The sequence below is a fragment of the Neomonachus schauinslandi genome, chromosome 3 (assembly GCF_002201575.2).
Source record: "Neomonachus schauinslandi chromosome 3, ASM220157v2, whole genome shotgun sequence".
NCBI classification, from domain to species: Eukaryota; Metazoa; Chordata; class Mammalia; order Carnivora; family Phocidae; genus Neomonachus; species Neomonachus schauinslandi.
The window spans coordinates 132,072,970-132,097,523 of NC_058405.1; the positions used below are offsets into that span (position 1 = coordinate 132,072,970).

The 24,554-nt window shown below is 40.8% G+C and overlaps 1 protein-coding gene across 1 annotated transcript in view; it reads left to right on the forward strand.

Moving 5' to 3' along the window:
- The window catches only part of MYO3B (myosin IIIB), a 389,493-nt gene that overhangs the window by 150,618 nt on the left and 214,321 nt on the right, over positions 1–24,554 (forward strand). The window contains exons 10-16 of the mRNA XM_044913613.1: positions 5,979–6,075; positions 7,020–7,136; positions 7,657–7,761; positions 10,335–10,418; positions 11,259–11,461; positions 16,419–16,517; positions 16,860–16,974. Coding sequence (XP_044769548.1) covers positions 5,979–6,075; positions 7,020–7,136; positions 7,657–7,761; positions 10,335–10,418; positions 11,259–11,461; positions 16,419–16,517; positions 16,860–16,974 — 820 coding nt within the window. The remainder of the gene's footprint in view (positions 1–5,978; positions 6,076–7,019; positions 7,137–7,656; positions 7,762–10,334; positions 10,419–11,258; positions 11,462–16,418; positions 16,518–16,859; positions 16,975–24,554) is intronic.

Genomic DNA, 24,554 nt, shown 5'->3' on the forward strand with positions numbered 1-24,554 from the left:
TGAAACCACAAATGTTAAACCCTCAAATGCCAGGGGTCTATTCTAAGTATTATTTGGTAGAAGAATTAAGTTGCTGGTTGTTTTCTGCTCTGTTTAACGGATTTTTATTCTACCCTTGCAATTTGCCTGAGGCTGATTAAAACAATGACCTCAGCTTTTCTGATTTTCTTTTCAACCTGCAGCAGTGACCTTTAAACAGATTTCTCACTGCTTAACTGTCTAGCCTTCCCCAGTAAGCCTTGCTCATTCACTTCCTCTTTTACCTGCAAACATGCACACACATTCACATCCACCATATTACATACACTCATGAGTTCCTGGACTCCTGTGTAAATGAATGACTTCTGAATGATTATCAAGTGCTGAAGATGCTTGACACATAGGAGGTTAAAGATCGTCCTGTCCTCCTAACAGACACAAAATAAATCCACACCAATATAAGTAGTATCTGCTGTCTATCTATATGTTTGTAGCTGAATGAATAAATTAATATTTAATTTTTTGATGTTGTCACTGATTCTTGCTGCCTAGAGAAGGTGAGTATATCCAGTTCCGTTTAATATGATGGTAGGATGCTGATTGATTGGAATTCTGGCCCAAACCATGCTTCGATGAAAAAATAGGGAGATACTATAGTGATTGCTACCCAAACAATTCTGTTTTTTAATCTATGTATTGTAATGTTTGTTGGATAGATACAAACTTAAGTTTTAGGTCAAGATAGAGCTCATGTAGTAGTTAAAGTTATCTAGGTGGTATCTCTATCCATGTTTGACTCTCAGTAAAATGGTATCACCTCTAGATGATCTGCTATTGTTTTTCTCATTCTAGGTCCATGATTATATAGTTAGTGTCAAATAAAAGTTTCTCTTTCATCAACATTGTTATCAAAGGGTATATTGAAATGTAAATAATGATTTGGAAGAAATATAATAGTACTCTTTCTCTAGTTTTGAGTAATATTTTCCTCACTATATAGATAGAATCCATTGAATGTGGTGTGATAAGGGAGTTCCTCTGATCTATCCAACTTGTCAATTTGTCCCTGAGCTCTGTCCATGGCCACAGAAGCCTTTGTTTTTAGAGTCTTGAGGACCACCACCTTTGAGCCTGGACCTTTTTTCTTACTCCTTCTCTTCTCTCCCCCTTTTTTCTTCACCTTCAACAGATTTTACTTCCTTTTGTATCTGGAATCTGGTGGGAGAGTTAGTCATTCTCCACTCCTTCCACTTCCTCTTGAATGGAGGGGAGGGCTGTGAGCCTGAGTGTGGAGGAGCTAAGGTGGAGGTATCCTTCACAATGGTCCTGTCGCAGCATGACTGTCCCCAAAATATCATCAGGCATTTCTCAGTGCAGCATTTAACCTCTCTCACTAGCACATCTCCTGTAATTATTAGGCTAAAACATTTTTATTTCCTTCCCATCCTGAGTTATGTTTTAGAGGGCCTCCTTTTGCTTTGTTCTTCATCATAGTTGGGAGTGAAGAGAAGAATGCATCCTGCCACACCTATGTGAAGCCCTGTTTTGACCTATCTACATGGAAGTCACTGCTTCCACAGGCAGATTTGACAGATAGAAGAGGCTAAGGGATTAAAGAATTACTTTCAGACAAAATATATAATATTTGTCAAAATCTTTCATAGGCCCAGCAGCTTGAACAAAGAAGTCTGTAGCCCATTGATGAGATATTAAAGAGCATGCATACACAAATGATTTTAACTGTAATGCAGACATAGAGATGAAACTATAGGGATGACAGCAGTACTTCAGATATTTATTCCAAGAAAACAATCCCCCCAGTGTCTGAACCAGTTGGTACCCTCTACAGCTTGTTTCTCACTCATGGGCTGGGACTAAGACATTCCAACGTCTCTCCCATCTTCTGCCTCATCTGTGCCTACCCTTGTCTTAAAGGAACTCTTAACCCCTGCCTGTCTCAGCCACTCTTCAGATCTAGTTCTTACTCTCCACCCATTTCTTTGGACTTGATGTTTCAGACTTGCCCTTGTTCCCAGCTTACCTGAGCCAGGAATTCTGACAACAATTCATCCTTTTCCTGATCCCTGAAACCTAAGGTCAGTCCTACTCACTATCCACCGCCCCCCATGAACCCAAACTCCAGGAACCAGCCCAAGCCAGAGCTTTGAGTTTCTTCCTTTCTAAGCTTTAACCCCACAAACTCCATTTGTTTAGGAAGCTAGGCTTGGCAGCCAGCATACGTAGAGCCTCATAAAAACAAGTAAGAATCTAGCAAAAAGCAGTATAGACTTTACTGGGATTTGAAAATGACTTTTGAGTCATTAAAACTTATCCTCTTGATTTAATAGAATGCCTTTTACTATTCTTCCATCCACTATCTATCTATCCATTCCTCTGAGCTTTGAAACTTTCAATCCAAGTACCTTGTAGTTGGAAAGGAATTTTTCAGCAAAAACTGACAGTAGATGCTTTTCTCAAGTAAGGCACTAGATGGAGCATGTGAATTTAAAGGAAATTTAAGTTGGTAATTGCCAGTGACAACAAATCATTTAATGAAAGAAAACTAAAAAATTTAAAACAAATTATTTTTATTAATTTCAACTAAAAATAGACAAATACAAAACAATGTAATACTTTTTATGAGTATATGTAAAGTCTAGGATAATTTTTTTAAAAACAGATAAGAGCTGGAATAAGTAATTTTTTTTTTTTGTCTTCAGTAGACTCTACAAACCCCATAGCCAAAGGAAAATGAAGCAGGTGGCAATTTTAGAACACTAGTTGGGGAAGGCAGAGATGGGGCTAAGAGATATTTTTTTTTCACTGGTTGAGGAAATGAAGTGGTCTTGATAGAGTGGAAATACCTTGCATCAACATCAACTTCTAGATTGCCAGCTTCAATTTTGGAAGCAAATAAGTCTAAGGAATTTGATTGCCAACAAGCATGGGAAGAGGTGATACATGGCTAATCACACAGCAGGTAAAATCTTTTAAAAGTTGTTTATAATATAAGGGGAATTTTTTTGTGAGAATCAAGCTCAGATTTGCAGACAGCATCTGCATTATTCCTAGAGATTAGATCTGTATTGGTATATAGACAACCTTCTGCAGGGTTCAGAAGATGACAGTTTTGATCCTGGTGGTATATTGCGTTGTACATGCTCACCTTGAACATCACAACTTTCTCTAGAGTTTATTTATTTGTGAAAATGCAAGTGGGGTTTTGTCAGTATTTCCATTTTTGGTTGGCTGTAAAATGTCATACAGCATGAAGCCTGACATCCCTGTATGCAGGTCAGGCTGCCTTTACGTTCGGGTCAGGAGTTACTGAAGGAAAAAAATAATCCATGGGAAACTTGCCATTGATTCGTGGTATTTCAAATTCTGATTTCCCTGGTCTTCCTGTTATTGTTTACTTCTCGAAGTCCCGTGCATTCTGTCTAAGGTATTTAGTTGCATTCAGGAGGGAGGCAGATTGGAGAGTGCTTACTCCATCTTGACTGGAACCAGATCTGTGGATGATTTTTTAATTCCTCATTTTCTTTGTTGAAGATGTATAGAATAAACTCTAATTTAGCCTATTTCATACAATAGCAAGGTCGGAATTTAGAAAGGAGATAAATTAACCATATTTAATACGATGAGGATTTAATCATTTTCTTAAAAATGTATATTTCATTTCCTGATGAGCTTCAAGGGAAAAAAATGCTTAGGTTTTATGTGAAGAGGATTTGGCCAGAAATATGCATCCTCCTGCTGTTTTGTTTAGCAAAGGGCTAGCTAGAAGCAGGCAGCAGCTCCGAGTTTTAGTAAAAATTTGTATTTCAATTCAGTCTGATTTCTGTTTGACATCACTAATATGTTAGGACACAGATGAATAAACCCTTGTGTTTAATAATTTTTAAAATGCCTAGGTTATAAATTTGATTTTATTAAGTAAAATTAAGCTTTATCTATTTTGGATCTCTGTATGGATTGGCAGCAAAACTGGCTCTAGCACTGGAAATGACTAATACCACACTTCAGATACCCCTTCTTCAAATCTATCAATGATGGGAATTGGGAAGTAAAATTTAATAGGCAGGAAGAGAAAAAAAGTCAGTGTTTTCTTTGCCCATTTCCATCATATTATAAAGTCCAGATTCAATATGTAGAGCTGTTGAATTTGGTTCTTCCTTTTTGCCTACTTCTGTGAAATGCATGTAGCAAGGGACAGAGTGTACAACAGGATGCTGACGCCTGTCTGCTACATACAGCAAAATGTTCGGTAAAGCTAGCTTTTGGGACCTGGCAAAATAAAACTGTATCCTGTGAAGCTGTGATGATGGTGAGCATGATAAGTGACAGTGAAGGACCATGCAGTGATGCTTCTGAACGGACAGTACCTGGAAGGGATCTTACACGTGATTTTGCTTAGTTATTGGTATTCCGAGTAATATGTAGAGTTGTGCAAATTGTTGGTTCCAAATTTTGACAATACTTGGTGCATGTTTTCAGCTCTTTTACATTTTTATATCCACGACTGTATTGCTTTCACAGCCCCCTGTGAGATAGTCATGAGAGGTTCTGTTTATAGATGAAGAAAACTGAGATGCAGGCTGCTAAGGGAATTGCTCAGTGGCCCACAACACATTCCCCAGAACCCTGAAACAAGGACCCAGAGCTTTTAACTTCTAAGCTGCTGCTTTCCCCCTACACCACATTGAGTAGTGATACCTTTATGAAGGAATTATGGGAAGGCCTACTTTGACTTGAACTAATTTTTTACCTTAAAGAACTATATTTTGGTATGCCGAAGGAGATTAGTATTGTTTGCCAACCAAGTTTTTTGTTTTTGTTTTTTATTTTTGCCAGCCACGTTTTTTAAATGCCTGTGGAGTAATGCCCCGCAAGAGAAAAATCTCACATATTTAGACAAGAGGATACATATAAGGATACTCAGTGTTGCTTTGTTTCTATAGCAAAAATTGGAATCAATCTAAGTGTTGGAGATCAAAGGACTGAGTAAATAAATTGGTATATATTCATATGATATAATATTACCCAGTGATTAAAGTGACCGAAATAAGGGCGTCTGGGTGGCTCAGCCATTAAGCATCTGCCTTTGGCTCAGGTCATGATCCCAGGGTCCTGGGATCGAGTCCTGCATCAGGCTCCTTGCTCAGTGGGGAGCCTGCTTCTCCCTCTCCCACTCCCCCTGCTTGTATTCCCTCTCTTGCTGTCTCTCTCTCCGTCAAATAAATAAATAAATAATTTAAAAATAAATAAATAAATAAAGTGACCAAAATATGTATATGTATGTGTATGTACATGTATATAGTTTAAAAAATCATAAGGTTGAGTGGAAAAAACCAATTTTGCAGAATGAAACAGCATATCATTTTTATAGTTAACACATAGAATATGTATATTGCTCACATGTATGACCAATATTTAAAAATAGACTGGAAGGATACCTGCCAAATAGTAGTCATTCAGGAAAGGGGAGTGGGATGAAACATGGGTAACAAAGGATTTCAGATAAATAAGGTAAAACGTAAACATTTTTGATTCATTGATATTTGCTCTCAGTTTTAAATATTTTTCGAAAAGTTGGGGTTGATGCCGGTGGATAAGCACGAGGAGACCTCAAGGGCAGTACCTGGGTGAGAACTATATACCTGACAATGAGCAGAAAGAACATGAGATATTTATTTCGAGAAAGGCTGTGGTTGGCATTTGAGAAGAGCAGATATAAGTATTAGATGGGCCCATTTGGCAATGTTCCTCACTGTGGTAGAAGGGAACCTTGGGGTCTGGAGCTCACCTTACCCCAGATAGCTCTATAGCAACAGGGAGAGGGCCCTGCAGCTTGGGGACCTGGACTGCACATCCTGTCCCCATCTCTGAAGTCTTTGAACATGTCACATGGGAAGATTGTGAATGAAACATTTTCGTGGTCTACATTCTGCTACACTTTTTACTGTATTAATGCTAATGTTGTCTGGATAAATTTCTAGGCATGAAAGAATGCATACCAGAAGACCCTATCACGTGGAGGATGCTGAAAAATACTGCCTTGAGGATGATTTGGTCAATTTAGAGGTTCTGGATGAGGTACTAAATATTTAGTAGGCAATTCTCACTGATGACATTTGTTTCATGTGAATGGTCTGACCTTTTTCTTGTAGACCATGTTCTCCTAAGGTCACTTGAAAACTTAATTGTTTGTATAGCCTTGGGGTAAAGCTCAGGGAGCATTTGGTTGCTGTGACTATGATCCTGTGTTGTGTTCATTTATAGTTCCCCAAATGTCCTAAATGATGAAGAGGAAAGGATTTGGATTTTTTCCAATAAAGCCCTTTATATTGTGAGCCTAAATGATTTATTACATCACCAGAAATTATTTTGTTTTAGAGAAAGTGCAGTTTCACTCTTAAGATAATTGTTTGTTCTTCATAAAGAGTAGCTTTATTTAGGGAAATAGTGAAGGATAATATAGCTTGAATTCTAAATTTGAAAGCTGTGATAATCCCCATTTAAAGTATGCATGTTTAATAGAGCTGTTAATTGCACTGGAACTGCTTTTGCTGATTCTAACTCTAGAGACCTTTAACTACAATGGATGAATCACTAAAGTGTAATATGGAAGTGTTCAATTCCATATTCCCACCACATAAATTTTAAGTACAATGCTTTGAGAAATGAAGTTACTGTTTTTCTATACTTTATCAATAGGAATGGCCTAATAAATAAAATTCTAAGGAGAGCATTTTGATTGGATAAGACAAGTTTTTCATAATAACAAATAAAACCTTTGTTGGCTATCTCAGTGGCCTTTAGCAAGTCCTAAGTGGACCTTATTCTTTCAGCATATTCCTATTTTTTTCTTCTTCCAAGGCAAATATCTGCATTGAGGATCCTTAGGGTCACTGTATGATTTAAATTGACTACTTTCCTCTTTTAGAAAAAAAACATGAGACTAAATTTGTTGTTATTTTTAGAATTCTTTCTTGGTTGGAAATAATGTTTACTCTCAGTACTATCTATCCTCTTCTTAGGATACAATTATTCGTCAGTTGCAAAAGCGTTATGTGGACTTGCTGATCTACACATATGTTGGAGACATCTTACTTGCCTTAAACCCCTTCCAGAATCTAAGCATATACTCTCCACAGGTAAGGGGTGCTGTTAGAGCATGTTGCTCCTTAATAGAAATTAAAAACCACAAGGGAAAATGAAAAGAAGGAGAAAATGAGAATAAACTGCTGCTGCTTTAGCAGTGTATACCCCGACCTGCAGATAACAATACAACACAGATGGAATTCTTCTCTTTCGGGGGCAACTCTTTAGAGCAAGACATAACAGTAATAGCTAACATTCATTTAGTGCTTGCTACATGCCAGGCACGGACTTACCTCACTCACCCCTCATAATCTTGTGAAGCAGGCACAGTTACTAAGGCTGTTTGGCAGATGAGGAGACTTAGCATGGCGAAGTTAACTCCCTTGCAAAAGCTCATGAAACTGGTAAGTGAAAGACTGGGATTTGAACTTAGGCCTGCAGACTCCAGAGCCTGGCTCTATAGCCTTTCTGAAGCTACAACTCCCCTAACAAGTGACAGAGCCTTGGTTTCACGGGCAACAGGTACTGGAGCATTGGAAGTTTTCTTTAAATTAATTATTTTTTTTTCTTCAGTTTTCCAGACTTTATCATGGGGTGAAACGTGCCTCAAATCCTCCCCACATATTTGCCTCAGCAGATGCTGCTTACCAATGTATGGTTACTTTCAGCAAAGACCAGGTAAGACCTCTCCTTCCTTCCCTGCCAAGTCACACAGTAGGATGTGTACTGTCTTCCTCTGCAGCTCTTACGTCTTCCTGAAAGCTCCATTCTGGTTGCTGGTGCTGATTCAAGGAAATAGAAAATGAAAGAGTAGCTCAGTGGAACAGGAACAGTGTTAAAGTTAGAGCAGCCAGAGAACGTGAAAATTCTTTTGGGTAACGTGAAGCATTCACATCAAGAGTACTCATTTTCGGGCGCCTGGGTGGCTCAGTTGGTTAAGTGACTGCCTTTGGTTCAGGTCATGATCCTGGAGTCCCTGGATCGAGTCCTGCATCGGGCTCCCTGCTCGGCAGGGAGTCTGCTTCTCCCTCTGACCCTCCCCCCTCTCATGTGCTCGCTCTCTCTCATTCTCTCTCTCTCAAATAAATAAAATCTTTAAAAAAAAAAAAAAAGAGTACTCATTTTCCCTGATAAAATGTATTAAGAGTGTTTCTAATATGAATGTGAGAACACAGAGCCAACACAAACCTGATTACATGACTACAACTGTAATAAAAACAGAATGTAGAATGACATAAATGAAATTCCTTCTTATTAAGGTCTCAGAATTTTCATGGTTCGGTATTTTTTGTATGAAATATTGCACACAGGTTGACAGTGATCAAGCCCCACACCATTTAGCTGCTGAGAAATTGTGGTGGATTTGGTAAAGACTGAACAGATTTTAAACTCAATGCTAGTTAAACACAAAGGTCACCCATACAGCTTCCCTTTTTGGACCTTCAACTCAAGGTGGTGATATATCCAACCTTAAGCCTTCTTTTACTTTCAATATGTATATTTTCCTTTGTGTCTTTAGTCTGTTTGAAATATAAGTAATAAAACTGGTAAGAAAGTTTTGTGAGAGAGTTACTGTGTATAAATTTCCTGAGACTTGTGAAGTCCCAGCTATGGGTTGGTTAAGGAGTAGATGAAACTATAACAGTGCAAGTTACAAAATGGAGTACATGGATTCACTGTAGGTTAGAAACCTGGCTTCTCTAAATTCTTACCTTTCCCACAGACTTGTGAAATGTCCATAGATTTCATAGAGAGGAAGTCAATGGAGAGAGATACATTTATTTCTCAAGTTGAGAAGTTGCCCCACTGTTTTTTTTCTGACACTGAAGTTTGTCTTTTCCAACACCAACCAATTCTTTGATTCTTCAACAGCAATTGGATGACCAACGATTCAATTCCATTCAATTCTGACACTCACTTCTCAGAGTTAGTACAGACCCCACATGGTCAGGGCTCAGCCCCAAAGACTGCCCCCATCTCATATGCCAGGCACAAAAGGAATGCCCAGGCAACCTGCACTTCTGCCCAGCCTACAACCACCCTCAAGTCCGACAATTCACTGGAACAACTCACAGAACTCAGGAAAACACTCAAATTTACTGGGTTAGTATAAAAGATACAACTCAGGAACAGCCAAATGGAAGAGATTACCCAAGGCAAGATATAGGGGAGAGGAGTGGTGCAAAGCTTCCATGCCTTCTCTGGGTATGTCCCCTCCCAGCATATCAAAATGTTCATACCAGAAGCTCTCTGAATCTTGCTGTTTAAGAGTTTTTATTACTCAGTCAATCTCTAGTCCTTCTCTCCTCCCTAGAAGTTGGGATGATGGAGCTGAAAGTTTCCACTCTTTCCTCATGTATTTGGTCTTTCTGGTGACCAGCACCTTTTGGGAAGCTATCTTGGGCCCTACTTTGAACCACCTGGTTAGCAGTTAGGTTGGGTTGAAAGGGACTTTTTTTGTGAATAACAAAAGATGGTCCTGTTGCCCTTATGATTCAGGAAGTTCCAAGGGTCTTAGGGGCTCTGTGCCAGGAACCAGAGACAAAGACCAAATACATGTTTTTTATTATACCACACCTACTAATCTTCTTGATACATAAAGAGCTCCTAGGAATCAATGATAATAAGACCAGTAATAAAAAAAACAAACAAACAGGAAAAGGATATGGGGTGGTCACAAAAAAGAAAATATGAATAATTTTAAACAAATGAAAAGATCTCAACCTCACTCATAATAAAAGAAATGCAAATTAAAACTACACTGAGAGACCATTCTTGTACGTTTCCGATTGGCAAAAATCCAACATACCCTATTAGTGAGGCTGTAGGAGAACAGGCACTTTCATGAATTGGTCCAGTCCTTAGGAAAGCAATTTGGTACTTTCTATCCAACTTACAAATATATTTATCTTTTAGTTCAACAACCCATTTCTAGGAATTTATTCTATAGAAGAACCTGCATGTAAATATAATGCCCTATGTATAGGGTTATTCACTGCAGTATACTCCTTATGTATCCATCAATATGAGACTGGTTAAATCGACTATGGTACATCTGTACAATGGACCAAGGAGCTGTGAAAAGGTTGAAGAAGCTCTCAGTGTACGGAAATGGAAAGATTCCTAAGATAAATCATTCAGTGAAAAAATGAAGGTGTACAGTGGTGGATATTATAGGAAAACCATCCCTGAACATACAAGTTGTTTACTGTGCTATGAATTCTTCACTTTCACTCCATTTTCTGTGTCAGTGCATCGTCATCGGTGGAGAAAGTGGCTCTGGGAAGACAGAAAGTGCCCACCTGATTGTTCAGCATTTGACTTTCTTGGGAAAGGTATTGACTACCAGTTTTTTGTGTCGTGGCTAGAATCCTTGCCAGTGTAACTGCATATTTTATAAATGATGGAAATACTGGTTTTCGTTAGTGGTTACATAAAAACCTTCCATCTTTATTATGTTTACTTCCTGATAACGAGGTCTCTTAAGTTGTCAGCAGGCCATCCCTCTTTCACGTAGTGAGGAAAATAATGCCAGCATGAATTTACTAGATTATCAGCAATTTTTTATGTTTTCAATGTAATAGAAACATTTAACCATTAAGTAGTAAAAGTGGTTAAACTCTAGGAACAGGATCAGGGAGAGCCACTAAGGCAATTAAAGGATTGAAAAATAGAAATCTTTGAGCAAAAGTTGAAGGAAATGGAAATTTTTAGCTTGGGGAAATGGACATTGAAGGAATGACTTAAAAAATGGTCTAGCAGTTACTTAGAATTAGTGTATTATGAGACTAAGATAGAATTTAAGGAGTATTTTCTACAGATAAGGTTTAATGAACATTATAATGGATGACTGAGAAAAGTTATGGGATCTCTCTATATAAAACTCTTTACAAACTATTTAGGCATTTTATCTGTCAAGGATTTTAAGTGAAGTGTGGCTGGATGTAAAAATTGATAACCTAATCTAGCATCATGTGACGCCTGAGCACCTGGGGAGTTGCTCGTCTGAGAAAACAGTGCTGGTGGTTGATGCTAATTTCCCCAAGTGAAGTTCTTCCCAAAAGGAAGAACTGTGCCAGGGGGTATGAATTTTGGGGGGTAAGGAGGGGTGCCTGGCAATTTTGCTAAGGTAATATTTCTGGAAGCTCCTCTTGACTGTTGTCTGTTTGGCACAGGCCAATAATCAGACCTTGAGAGAGAAAATTCTGCAAGTCAACTCCCTGGTGGAAGCCTTTGGAAATGCATGCACTGCCATCAATGACAATTCCAGCCGTTTTGGAAAATATCTGGAAATGATGTTTACGCCAACCGGAGCTGTGATGGGGGCAAGAATCTCTGAATATCTACTTGAAAAATCCAGAGTCATAAAACAGGCAGTGTAGGTGCATTGTTTTATTACTCTGTCTTTGCTCTGCAAGATAGACCAGGAGGCTCTGGTAATCTTAATGGCTTCATTTCACCCTTATTCTTAGCATCCGTGCCCTCCACCCCCCCCCGCCAAGCTGTCCAAGAACAAGGAATTACTTAAGCAAAGGATAAGTGGTAATTTTTAACCTAAAAGATGTTTGCAGACCAAGTACAAATGGTTGAGGTGGGAGTACTTTGGGATTAGTATGCCCGTTTCTTTTGAGTTGGTTATACCAGATGGAATTTAACAACATTGTGAACATTTAAATCATTAGGTACCAGGGCACTTGGGTGGCACAGTTGGTTGAGCGTCCAGCTCCAGTCGAGCCCCGCTTCGGGCTCCATGCTTGGCATGGGGTCTGCTTGAGATTCTCTCTCTCTACCTCTCCCTCTGCCCCTCCTCCCCTGCTCTCTCTCTCTCAAATAAATCTATAAAAAAAAAGTTAGATACCTTAACATTGAATTTGTCTATTAAAAAAAGCACTGATAATATTCCACATACTAATTTTTTCCCTAGATTGAGAAAGGAAAAAAATGATTTTGTTTTAAGAAGAGCGGTCTAGCAATAGTGATCAATGGTATGTAATTCTCTGGATTCAAATGCTGACTTTGACATTTACTGTCCTTGGTTATGTCACTTAACCTCTCTATGCCTTATCTATGAAATGGAGAATCCAGTAGTGCCTACCTCCTGAGTATGCTATGAAGACTAATGAGTTCATTTGTATAAAATTACTTTAAAAAGTGCCTTGTACATATTAGTGGTGGTACATATTTTTAGAGGGCTATCTGTGCTTTTTCTTATTATTGCGGCACACCAGACTTCCTCAGGAGCATGGTCCTGTATTTTCAGTAGTTATCTACTGAATGCTTGTTGTCTGCTAGTGTTGTGCTCCTTGCTGGAGTTGCAAGAGAAGGCAAAATAGACAAGGTTGCAGTATTCATGGAGCTCAGAGTGGATGGGGGATGGGGAGGGGGGAGGGGAGGGAGGATCACAGGCATTAAACAAATAAACTTAAGTGCAGAATGATTAGGCTAAGCACCAGGAAACAATATAAGGTGCTAATAAGGTAAAAGAGGAGAAGGAAGGGCACACAACCTAGTCCAAGAAGAGAGGGGCTCCCTGTGTATGAGACAGTTAATCTGAGACCTGAGGATCACTAAGAGTTGGTCAGCAAGGTAGTGCTCCTCCCAATGAGGGAGATAGGCAAAGATGAGCCTGAGACCAGATCATGCTGGGATTTGGAACCAGGCTGGGGATTTTGAACCTTATTCTAAAGGCAGTAGGGGGGCACCTGGGTGGCTCAGTCAGTTAAATGGCTGCCTTCAGCTCAGGTCATGATCTTGGGGTCCTGGGATTGAGCCCTGCCTTGGGCTCACTGCTCAGCGGGGAGCCTGCTTCTCCCTCTCCCTCTGCAGCTCCCCCTGCTTGTATGCTCTCTCTCTCTCTCTCTCTCTCTCTGTCAAATAAATAAAATCTTAAAGAAAAAATAAAGACAGTAGGAAGCCATTTAATGTTTTCAAGCAGAGGAGTGACAAAACCCAAGTTGCATTTCAAATGATCGCTCTGGCTTCAGTGGGGAAAATGGATTGGAGGAGATGCAGTAGGGACTGTGTTGAGACCATTAGGAGGCTGTCTGTTGCCAGATCCCTGTGAGACAGAATGTTGGCCTGGACTAAGAGCATAGCAGTGGAGAGAGAGGTGGAGAGAAGTGGATGAATCTGAGAGCTACTGTTCAAGGAGAATCCACAGCACCTGTTCTGGGGTCAGAACTCAAGCGTCCTCCTCTGCAGTTTCCTCACAAAATAGGGACTGGTATGCAAATTAAACAAATGAACAAAAAGAGTGAGTTATTTTAGCTTCCCTGTGGCTTCTTGATTAATTTTTATGAGGTCCCTTGCTTCTTTCTCCCCAAATTAGGGTGATTTTAAAGTTTATGGTGCTACCTCTGACAGAATGGAAAATATGGTTTTCTGTGTACAAATGTCTTTTACAAAGATAATATGAAGAGGGTTCCAATCACAGTTATGTCCCTTATTGTATATGTCACTTAATGTAATATCCTCATACCTTATTTTCCTTATATGCAAAAAGGGCATAATAAAGTCACCTATACAAGGCTGTTATGAGAATCGAATGAGATATGTGATTTATACCAAACATAGAATCTGAAACATAATAGGTATCTAATATAACATTATGATTATTAAACTGCTATTCAATATGATAGCAGTGATGAGGTAAAATAGACTGAAGATATTGGGTGAGGGGAGAAAATGGGGCTTGTGCAGGTCCTGTTCACCTAACCTTTCTTGCCTGCTCCTTTCCAGGCACATGTAGGATTTCCCTTTTAGGTACCCTGGGGTTGGATGTGGTCATATGACCAGTTCTGGCAAATGAGCATTTAATGGCAAGACCCTCTGGCAAAGTGCAAGATGGTGGCTACTGCATCACCCTGGGCCTATGAGTGACTATGATGAGCACACTCCCTTCCCTTTGCTGGCCCTCAGTGGACATGTACTCTGAGCAAGAAGTAACCTTCTGTTGAGTTAAGCCACTAAGATCTTTGGGATGTTTGTTATTGCAACAAAACCTAGCCAAACCTGATAGATACAGGGATGAAAACTAAACTGAATTTATGTTAGGGGTGCATATTGGTAGGCAATATTCAGAAGAATTGAGAACTAGAAATATCTGCAAAAAAACTATAAGAAGGCAAGACCAAGATGGGTCAGCTGAAGCCTGCACATTTATCAGAGTTTAAAAAATTAGTGATATTTGTACCAAGCATACTGATTAACAAAGCTCTAAAAGGTCTTTACCATCTCCCTGAATAGTGCCATCATCCCTAGATGCTCAAGTTAGATACCTAGGAGGCAGACTCCATATCCCTTTCCCTCACCACCTTCATTCATTCTCTCAGGATGTTCTTTTTTTTTTTTTTTTTTAAAGATTTTATTTATTTATTTGAGACAGAGAGAATGAGAGACAGAGAGCATGAGAGGGAGGAGGGTCAGAGGGAGAAGCAGACTCCCTGCTGAGCAGGGAGCCCGATGCGGGACTCGATCCCGGGACTCCAGGATCATGACCTGAGCCGAAGGCAGTCGCTTAACCAACTGAGCCACCCAGGCGCCCCTCTCAGGATGTTCTTTCAGTTGTTCCTCCAAATAAATCTTTAAGCTTACCCTTCTTCTCCATCATCACTGTCATCACTACCTATCCAAGTCACTTGCTGTCTCACCTGGACCTCCTGATTGGTCTCCCTGTATCCATCTTGGCTTCTTACAGTCTAGTCTTCATCCTGCAGCTAGAATGTACTTTTTTCAACATGGATCTACTCATGTCATACACTTACAGTGCACCTTGGCTCCAGTTTAAACTGCTTCAAAGAATTCTAATTGCCTAATCAACAAAGTTCTGATTATGGCCTAACAAGGCTTGGTGTGGGCTGGCCCTGCCCACCCCCTTCTCACTAGCAGTTTCTTTCTTTCTTTCTTTTTTTTTTTTGGTTCTATGCGGGTATCATGCTCAGAGCCCTTGTGTATATGTTGCTCCCTGTCTTTGGAATGCTTTTTCCCCTTCTTTCTGGAGCTCTTCCTAACCCCTTCTCATGTTTCAGTGTTTGGCTTAAGTGTTATTTCTCCTGACTTGATACAATTAGCCCTCATCCCCCCACATTATTCTTCATCTCAGCCTTTTGTTTGTTTCAAAGCCCTCATCACAGGTTTGCTTGTTTTGTCTAACTCCATCACTAGAAGGAAAGCTCCAGAAGACATGAAATCTCATAGTCTTGTATCCCTGGCACCATGGTGCCATGCCCACCATGACTGGCACTTGGTAAACTTATTAGTTGAGGGAACAAATGAGTGAGAAATGGCAAACAGAGGCATCTAGAATACAGGGCAGGAATAAGAATACACCAGAAGAGCTATGACAGGATAAATGACCAAAGGAAGACCAGGATACCCAGGAGAAACTGAAGAAAAGAGTGGGGCCAATGTTACAGAAGGGAACAAGGAGTAGAAAGAAGATTTCTTTCCATAGAGTTAAGTTGGCCAAGGTGAGGATTTGCCAAATCCTAGGGGTATCAACAGAAGAGACAGTCCTCCTCCAGAGGAAGGAAAGGGATCCAGAGCAGGGCTTTTCAAACTGTCTATGCTGAAGGACCAGTGAAAAAAATTCTCAATCCGTTGTGAGCTAATACCTTGTAAAACATAATGAAAATGAATTATCCAAAGAATTATTGTATCCTTGGATGTCATGGCAATGTCACTTGCTATAAAATGTCTAGACATGTATGCTGACAGCAGTCCACAGACCACACTTAGAGTAGCACATATCTGAAAGGACCTTGGCCACAATGGCCTAAAAGAGGGTGGAGGACAGGAGACCAGGGGACTGGTGCATGCCGCTTTGAAAGAATACAAGTTTGAAAGAGTGGAGACCTCAGTTCTGGGACCAGTTCTGCTCCCTAACTTGCCATTGGACTGGAGAGCCACTTCCTGTCTGGAGCTCCAGTAAAATAGGGAGATTGGCTGATATCTCGCTAAGCTGGATATCACCGTCTCTTAAGCAATGTGGACTACAAACAGAAAGCAAGTGGTACAGATGCATAGTCGTTTGGGCTGTACTAGAAAGATCTCTAAACATGTGTAACCTGAGCTGTTACGTATGAATGTTCCATTCTCTAAAACCTCCTTCTGCGTAAAGATAAATGTGTTTCATAATGTGACACTGTGACAATTACTATACTAATCCTATCACTATTCCTATTCTATAATTGGGATGTGGCCTATTTAATTTGCGTATTTCAAAATACAGATTTGCTACAGGATAATATTTTTCACAGAAAGGAAATGGTGTAAATTACTTGAAGCAGGGGAGCAGAATATGTTATTAATAACATCCCCTCCCCCCCTTTTTTCAGGGGAGAGAAAAATTTTCATATATTTTACTACATTTATGCTGGTCTTTATCACCAGAAGAAACTTTCTGAGTTCAGACTTCCTGAAGAAAAGCCTCCTAGGTAAGTATAAGGGGTTTAGTTGTTGATTTTTAATGAATGTGTAACTAGCAATTGAGAAAACTTAGAAATAAATGGAACTGTTTTTCCCAACTGGACACTGATAGTCTCTTAAGTTGAAATACCCAGGATGAGATGGCGGGAACTACATCTCACCATTTTCATTTTCAAGAAAGTTCAGAAACTTAACTGCAGCCATTTTACTCCACCATGTGCACCTTATTCCACTTCGCTATTAGACTGAAAGGGAAATGCCCTGGCGAAGAAGGAGCCCAGTGATGCCCTGGTATTCGGGGTGCTATTTGCCAAGTCAATGCTCATTGTATTTGGTCATACTCCATTTAGGTATATAGCTGATGAAACTGGAAGGGTGATACACGACATAACTTCCAAGGAGTCTTACAGAAGACAATTTGAAGCAATTCAGCATTGTTTCAAGATTATAGGGTTCACTGACAAGGTAAGTGATTGTCAAGAGAAAAAGAAACTCAAGTGTTCATATTTTTTTTTTTTTAATTTTATTATGTTATGTTAGTCAGCATACAATACATCATTAGTTTTTGATGTAGTGATCCACGATCCATTGTTTTCCTATAACACCCAGTGCTCCATGCAGTACGTGCCCTCCTTAATACCCATCACCGCCTAACCAATCCCCCCTCCCCCCTCCCCTCTAAAACCCTGTTTGTTTCTCAGAGTCCATAGTCTCTCATGGTTCATCTCTCCCTCCAATTCCCCCCCCCCCATTTTCCCCTTCCTTCTCCTAATGTCCTCCATGCTACTCCTTATGTTCCACAAATAAGTGAAACCATATGATAATTGACTTTCTCTGCTTGACTTATTTCACTTAGCATAATCTCCTCCAGCCGCATCCATGTTGTTGTAGAAGTTGGGTGTTCATCCTTTCTGATGGCTGAGTAATATTCCATTGTATATATGGACCACATCCTCTTTATCCATTCATCTGTTGAAGGGCATCTCGGCTCTTTCCACAGTTTGGCTATTGTGGACATTGCTGCTATGAACATTGGGGTGCATGTGGCCCTTCTTTTCACTACATCTGTGTCTTTGGGGTAAATACCCAGGAGTGCAATTGCTGGGTCATAGGGTAGCTCTATTTTTAAATTTTTGAGGCACCTCCACACTGTTTTCCAAAGTGGCTGTACCAACTTGCATTCCCACCAACAGTGTAAGAGGGTTCCCCTTTCTCCACAACCTCTCCCACATTTGTTGTTTCTTTCCCTGTCCATTTTTGCCATTCTAACTGGTGTAAGGTGGTATCTCAGTGTGGTTTTGATTTGGATTTCCCTGATGGCTAATGATGATGAACATTTTTTCATGTGTCTGTTAGCCATTTGTATGTCTTCTTCAGAGAAGTGTCTGTTCATCTCTTCTGCCCACTTTTTGACTTGATTATTTGTTTTTTGGGTGTTGAGTTTGAGAAGTTCTTTATAGATCTTGGATACCAGCCCTTTATCTGTAGTGTCATTTGCAAATATCTTCTCCCATTCTGTGGGCTGCCTCTTTGTTTTGTTGACTGTTTCCTTTGCTGTGCAGAAGCTTTTTATCTTGATGAAGTCCCAAAAGTTCATTTTTGCTTTTGTTTCACTAGCTTTTGGAGATGTATCTTGAAAGAAGTTGCTGTGGCCGATGTCAAAGAGGTTACTGCCTATGTTCTCCTCTAGGATTTTGATGGATTCCTGTCTCACATTGAGGTCTTTCATCCACTTTGAGTTTATCTTTGTGAGTGGTGTTAGAGAATGGTCGAGTTTCATTCTTCTGCATGTGGCTGTCCAATTTTCCCAGCACCATTTATTGAAGAGACTGTCTTTTTTCCATTGCATGTTTTTTCCTGCTTTGTCAAAGATTATTTGACCATAGAGTTGAGGGTCCATATCTGGGTTCTCTATTCTGTTCCATTGGTCTGTATGTCTGTTTTTGTGCCAGTACCATGCTGTCTTGGTGATCACTGCTTTGTAATATAGCTTGAAATCGGGCAACGTGATGCCCCCAGCTTTGTTTTTCTTTTTCAACATCTCCTTGGCGATTCGGGGTCTTTTCTGATTCCATTTTAGGAATTTTAGGATTGTTTGTTCCAGCACTTCGAAAAATGTCATTGGAATTTTGATCGGGATGGCATTGAAGGTATAGATTGCTCTGGGGAGCATGGACATTTTAACGATGTTTATTCTTCTGATCCATGAGCATGGAATATTTTTCCATCTTTTTGTGTCTTCTTCAATTTCTTTCATGAGTGCTTTGTAGTTCCTAGAGTATAGATCCTTTACCTCTTTGGTTGGGTTTATTCCGAGGTATCTTATGGTTTTTGGTGCTATTGTAAATGGAATCGTTTCTTTAATTTCTCTTTCTACAGTTGCGTTGTTAGTGTATAAGAAAGCAACTGATTTCTTTTTTTTTTTTTTATTTGAGAGAGAGAGAATGAGAGACAGAGAGCATGAGAGGGAGGAGGGTCAGAGGGAGAAGCAGACTCCCTGCTGAGCAGGGAGCCCGATGCGGGACTCGATCCCGGGACTCCAGGATCATGACCTGAGCCGAAGGCAGTCGCTTAACCAACTGAGCCACCCAGGCGCCCCGAAAGCAACTGATTTCTGTGCATTGATTTTGTATCCTGCCACATTACTGAATTGCTGGATGAGTTCTAGTAATTTGGGGGTGGAGTCTTTTGGGTTTTCCTCATAAAGTATCATGTCGTCTGCGAAAAGAGAGAGTTTGACTTCTTCTTTGCCAATTTGAATACCTTTTATTTCTTTTTGTTGTCTAATTGCTGTTGCTAGGACTTCTAGTACTATGTTGAACAACAGTGGTGAGAGTGGGCACCCTTGACGTGTTCCTGATCTTAAGGGAAAGGCTCTCAGCATTTCCCCATTGAGGATGATATTCGCTGTGGGTTTTTCATAGATGGATTTTATGAGCTTGAGGAATGTTCCCTCTATCCCTATACTCTGGAGAGTTTTAATCAGGAAAGGATGTTGTATTTTGTCAAATGCTTTTTCTGCATCAATTGAGAGGACCATATGGTTCTTCTCCCTCTATCACATTGATTGATTTGTGAATGTTGAACCACCCTTGCATCCCGGGGATAAATCCCACTTGGTCGTGGTGGATGATCCTTTTAATGTATTGTTGGATCCTATTAGCTAGGATTTTGTTGAGGATTTTGGAATCCATATTCATCAGGGATATCAGTCTGAAATTCTCCTTTTTGATGGGATCTTTGCCTGGTTTGGGGATTAAGGTAATGCTGGCCTCATAGAATGAGTTTGGAAGTTTTCCTTCTGTTTCTATTTTTTGAAACAGCTTCAGTAGAATAGGTATTATTTCTTCTTTGAATGTTTGGTAGAATTCTCCAGGGAATCCATCAGGCCCTGGACTCTTGTTTTTTGGGAGGTTTTTGATCACTGCTTCAATCTCGTTACTGGTTATTGGCCTATTCAGGTTGTCAATTTCTTCCTGTTTCAGTCTTGGCAGCTTATAGGTTTCCAGGAAGGCCTCCATTTCATCCAGATTGCTCAGTTTATTGGCATATAGTTGTTGATAATAATTTCTAATAATTGTTTCTGTTTCCTTGGTGTTGGTTGTGATCTCTCCCCTTTCAGTCATAATTTTATTAATTTGGGTCCTTTCTCTCTTTTGGATAAGTCTGGCCAGTGGTTTGTCAATCTTATTAATTCTTTCAAAGAACCAACTTCTAGTTTCATTGATCTGATCTACTGTGTTTCTGGTTTCTAATTCATTGATTTCTGCTCTAATTTTAATTATTTCTCTTCTAATGCGTGGCTTAGGCATCGTTTGTTGCTTTTTCTCTAGTTCTTTAAGGTGTAGAGTTAGTTGGTGAATTTGGGATTTTTCTATTCTTTTGAGTGAGGCTTGGATGACTATGTATTTCCCCCTTAGGACCGCCTTTGCAGTATCCCATAGGTTTTGGACCGATGTGTTTTCGTTCTCGTTGATTTCCATGAATTGTTTAAGTTCTTCTTTGATTTCTTGGTTGACCCAAACATTCTTGAGCAGAGTGGTCTTTAGCTTCCAAGTGTTTGAATTTCTGCCAGATTTTTTCTTGTGATTGAGTTCCAGTTTTAGAGCATTGTGGTCTGAGAATATGCAGGGAATAATCTCAATCTTTTGGTATTGGTTGAGACCTGATTTGTGACCCAGTATATGGTCTATTCTGGAGAAAGTTCCATGTGCGCTCGAGAAGAGTATTGTGTTGTTTTAGGGTGGAATGTTCTGTAAATATCTATGAGGTCCATCTGGTCCAATGTATCATTCAAAGCTCTTGTTTCCTTGTTGATTTTCTGCTTAGATGATCTGTCCATTGCTGAGAGTGGAGTACTGAGGTCTCCTACAATTAACGTATTGTTATCAATATGACTCTTTATTTTGGTTAACAGTTGGCTTATGTAGATGGCTGCTTCCATGTTGGGGGCATAGATATTTACAATTATTAGATCTTCTTGTTGGATAGACCCTTTAAGAATGATATAGTGTCCTTCTGTGTCTCTTATTACAGAGTTTAGTTTAAAATCTAATTTGTCTGATAGAAGAATTGCTACCCCAGCTTTCTTTTGAGGTCCGCTGGCATGGAAGATAGATCTCCATCCCTTCACTTTCAGTCTGGATGTATCTTTAGGTTCAAAGTGAGTCTCTTGTAGACAGCATATGGATGGGTCCTGTCTTTTTATCCAATCCGCAACCCTGTGCCGTTTTATGGGAGCGTTTAGGCCATTCACGTTGAGAGTGACTATTGAAAAATATGAATTAATTGTCATCATGTTGCCTGTGAAGACGTTGTTTTTATAGATTGTCCCTGTAACTTTCTGTTGTAGATCACTCTTGGGTCTTTCTCCTTTTATAGAACCCCCCTTAATATTTCTTGCAGGGCCGGCTTAGTGGTCACATATTCTTTCAACTTCTGCCAGTCGTGGAAGCTCTGCATCTCTCCATCCATTCTAAATGACAGCCTTGCCGGATAAAGTATTCTTGGCTGCATGTTCTTCTCATTTAGTACCCTGAATATGTCTTGCCAGGCCTTTCTGGCTTGCCAGGTCTCTGTGGATAGGTCTGACGTTATTCTGATGTTCCTCCCTCTGTACGTAAGGAATCTCTTCCCCCTAACTGCCCTTAAGATGGTTTCCTTGGTTCTAAGATTTGCAGGTTTTACTATTACCTGCCGGGGTGTTGGCCTGTTTTCCTTGATCTTAGGAGGGGTCCTCTCTGCCTCTAGGACTCGAATGTTTGTTTCATTCTCCAGATTAGGGAAGTTCTCAGCTACAATTTGCTCAAATACATCTTCTAGCCCTCTCTCTCTCTCCACTCCCTCTGGGATTCCAATGATTCTGACATTGGAACATTGGACATGGAATTCTGACATGGTGTCACTTATTTCTCTGATTCTATTTTCATGGATTCTGAGTTGTTTTTCCCTGGCCTCCTCTTTTCCCTTTTTATCTATTACACTGTCTTCCAGATCGCTTATTCTCTCTTCTGTGTCAGTTACCCTAGCTGTTAGATTATCTAGATTGGATTGGACTCATTGATAGCATTTTTAAGTTCTGCCAATTCCCCTTTTATTTCTGCCCTTAGAGACTCTATGTTGCCATTAATTGATTTCTCCATTCTAGCCATTGTCTTCACAATTGCTAGCCTGAATTCCATCTCCGACATCTTGGTTATATCTGCATCCATTTGTAAATCTGCAGCATAAGTCATCATCTCTGAGTCTTTTCTGTTTTGGGGGCTCCTCCTCCTAGTCATTCTGTTGATGGGTGTTTGAGGGAATGTATAGAGTCCAAATTATTGACCAGAACCCAAGCAAGATGCACCTGTTTTCTTGGGACCTTAGGGTTGCTGGCCTCTTGTTTTCCCAGCCTGTCTTCTGGGGGAGGGGCCTGCTGCGCTGTTACTCAGGCAACCCTGTTTGGGCGGAGTTGCCCTGCGCCCCTGTGGCGGGGGATGGGCTCAGTGGGAATCAGTCTTTAGGGCTTTTGTTCTCTGGCGCCTTTCCCTGGCGGCTTTGCGCGTCTCTTCAGGGAGTCAGAGCAGAAGAGACCGTTTCCAACCCTCTGCCTCAGAGCAGAGAGACCTCAGTCCGTTTTTCAGTGAGCTCTCCAGGCCACACCATCTCCGTTTCTGTCCGTGCTGCTATAAACTGCAGCGTCCTGGGTTGTGCGCCCCTCTGCAGCGCTCCCAGTCCTGCCTCCAGGTCGGGGCACGTCGCTGTCCTTTGTGCTTCTAACCACCAGCCGCTCCCAGTTCGCGACTCCGCCGCTTGGGGTCCTGTCCCAGGGACTGCAGTTCACATGTGCGTGACTCCGCCGCTTGGGGTTTCCACCCCGGAGGTTGCAGTTCACCGGCGGGACCCCGGCGCACCGGGTTTCCGTCTGGGAGGCTGCAGTTCGCGTGCCCGCGACCGTCGCTCCGGGTTTCTGTCTGGGTGGCTGCGGTTTGCGTGCACGTGATGCCGCCGGTCTGGTCCTCCACCCCGGGGGCTGCCCTAAAGTCCTTTCCCGACGCTACCGGTCTGCGAGTCTGTTCCCGTCCGCAGCGCGCGAGGCTGTCACTCACTGGCGGTGTAGGATCCCCACATCCAGGCGCCCTCCCGCTGCCGTTTATCCTCCGATATCTGCCCACAGAATCACGGCTCTCCGCTTCGTACCTCACAACCAACCGCCTGTGATGTTCTGTTTGTAGAAATCCAGATCTTCTTACATCTCAGGCTGGTTTCGTGGGTGCTCAGAGTGGTCTGGTAGATATCCAGCTCAATTCCGGGGACCAGTTGAAATAGGGTCCCCTACTCCTCCGCCATCTTTCCCCCAAGTGTTCATATTCTTGGATCAATGTGAGTGAAGATGTGAATGTTCTAACTTGGAGGAGGATCCTTTCTTTTCACCTGTCATCTGATCATGTATAAGTTCTTGCTCCTCAAAGTATGATCGGAGGACCAGAAATATTACCATCACCTGGGAGCTTGTTTGAAATGCAGACTCTCAGGGCACCTGGGTGGCTCAGTCAGTTAAGTGTCCAACTTTTGATTTTTGGGTCTGGTCATGATCTTAGGGTTGTGGGATCAAGCCCCAAGTTGGGCTCTACACTCAGTGGGGAGTTTGCTTGAGATTCTCTCTCTCCCTCTGCCTCTCCCTGTCCTGCATGCGCTCTCTCTCTCAAACAAATAAATAAATCTTAAAAAAAAAAAAATGCAGTTTCTCAAAAAAAAAATCAAAGGTGTGGGGGCAGCACCTGGGTGGCTCAGTCATTTAAATGTTTGAATCTTGATTTTGGCTCAGGTCATGATCTCAGGGTCGTGGGATTGAGTCCCACATTGCGCTCCGTGCTGGGAGTGGAGCCCGCTTAGGATTTTCTCTCCCTCTGCACCTCCCTGCCCTCTCTAAAAAAATAAAAAAGAAGGAAGAAATGCAGACTTGCAGACTCTCAGGTCCATCTAAGAATGGTTGAACCAGAATCTGATTTTTAACAAGATGTACAGGTGAATATTAAAGTAGAAGTACTGTTGTAAGTGCCTCATGCCTGTGAATTGTTACCCTTGTCATCAGTTCACTACAGCTATGATAACAAACAGCAAAACAATCCTGCCCTTTTCTGAGTTGGGGTTGTTCCAGCCGTTCAAGTGAATTGTGTAAAAGAAGTACAGGGATATGTAGGTTACACCCAGTCACAGAAATATATTTATGCAAGTAGCTCCTTGTGCACCAAAACAAATTAATTTAAACCTTCTCAACTTTCTTGCAGTGACTTCCTTCTCCATGGTACCCAGATGTACATTATTACCTCTAGCTCTAAGTACTGTATTACTCTTATCTTAATAGATACAGGCTGTCTCTATTAAATATATGCCAGGGGTGACAGAAGATATTTATAACCCTAGGTTCAAATATTATTCTGTGATACATTTATGTCATAGTTTCTGGGCTTCATGCCATCAATTTGGCAAAATACACAGATTCTTTTGCTTTTTCAACAAAGGTGGTGAATGATTAGGAGGTAGGTGAGAGTGTTAAATCT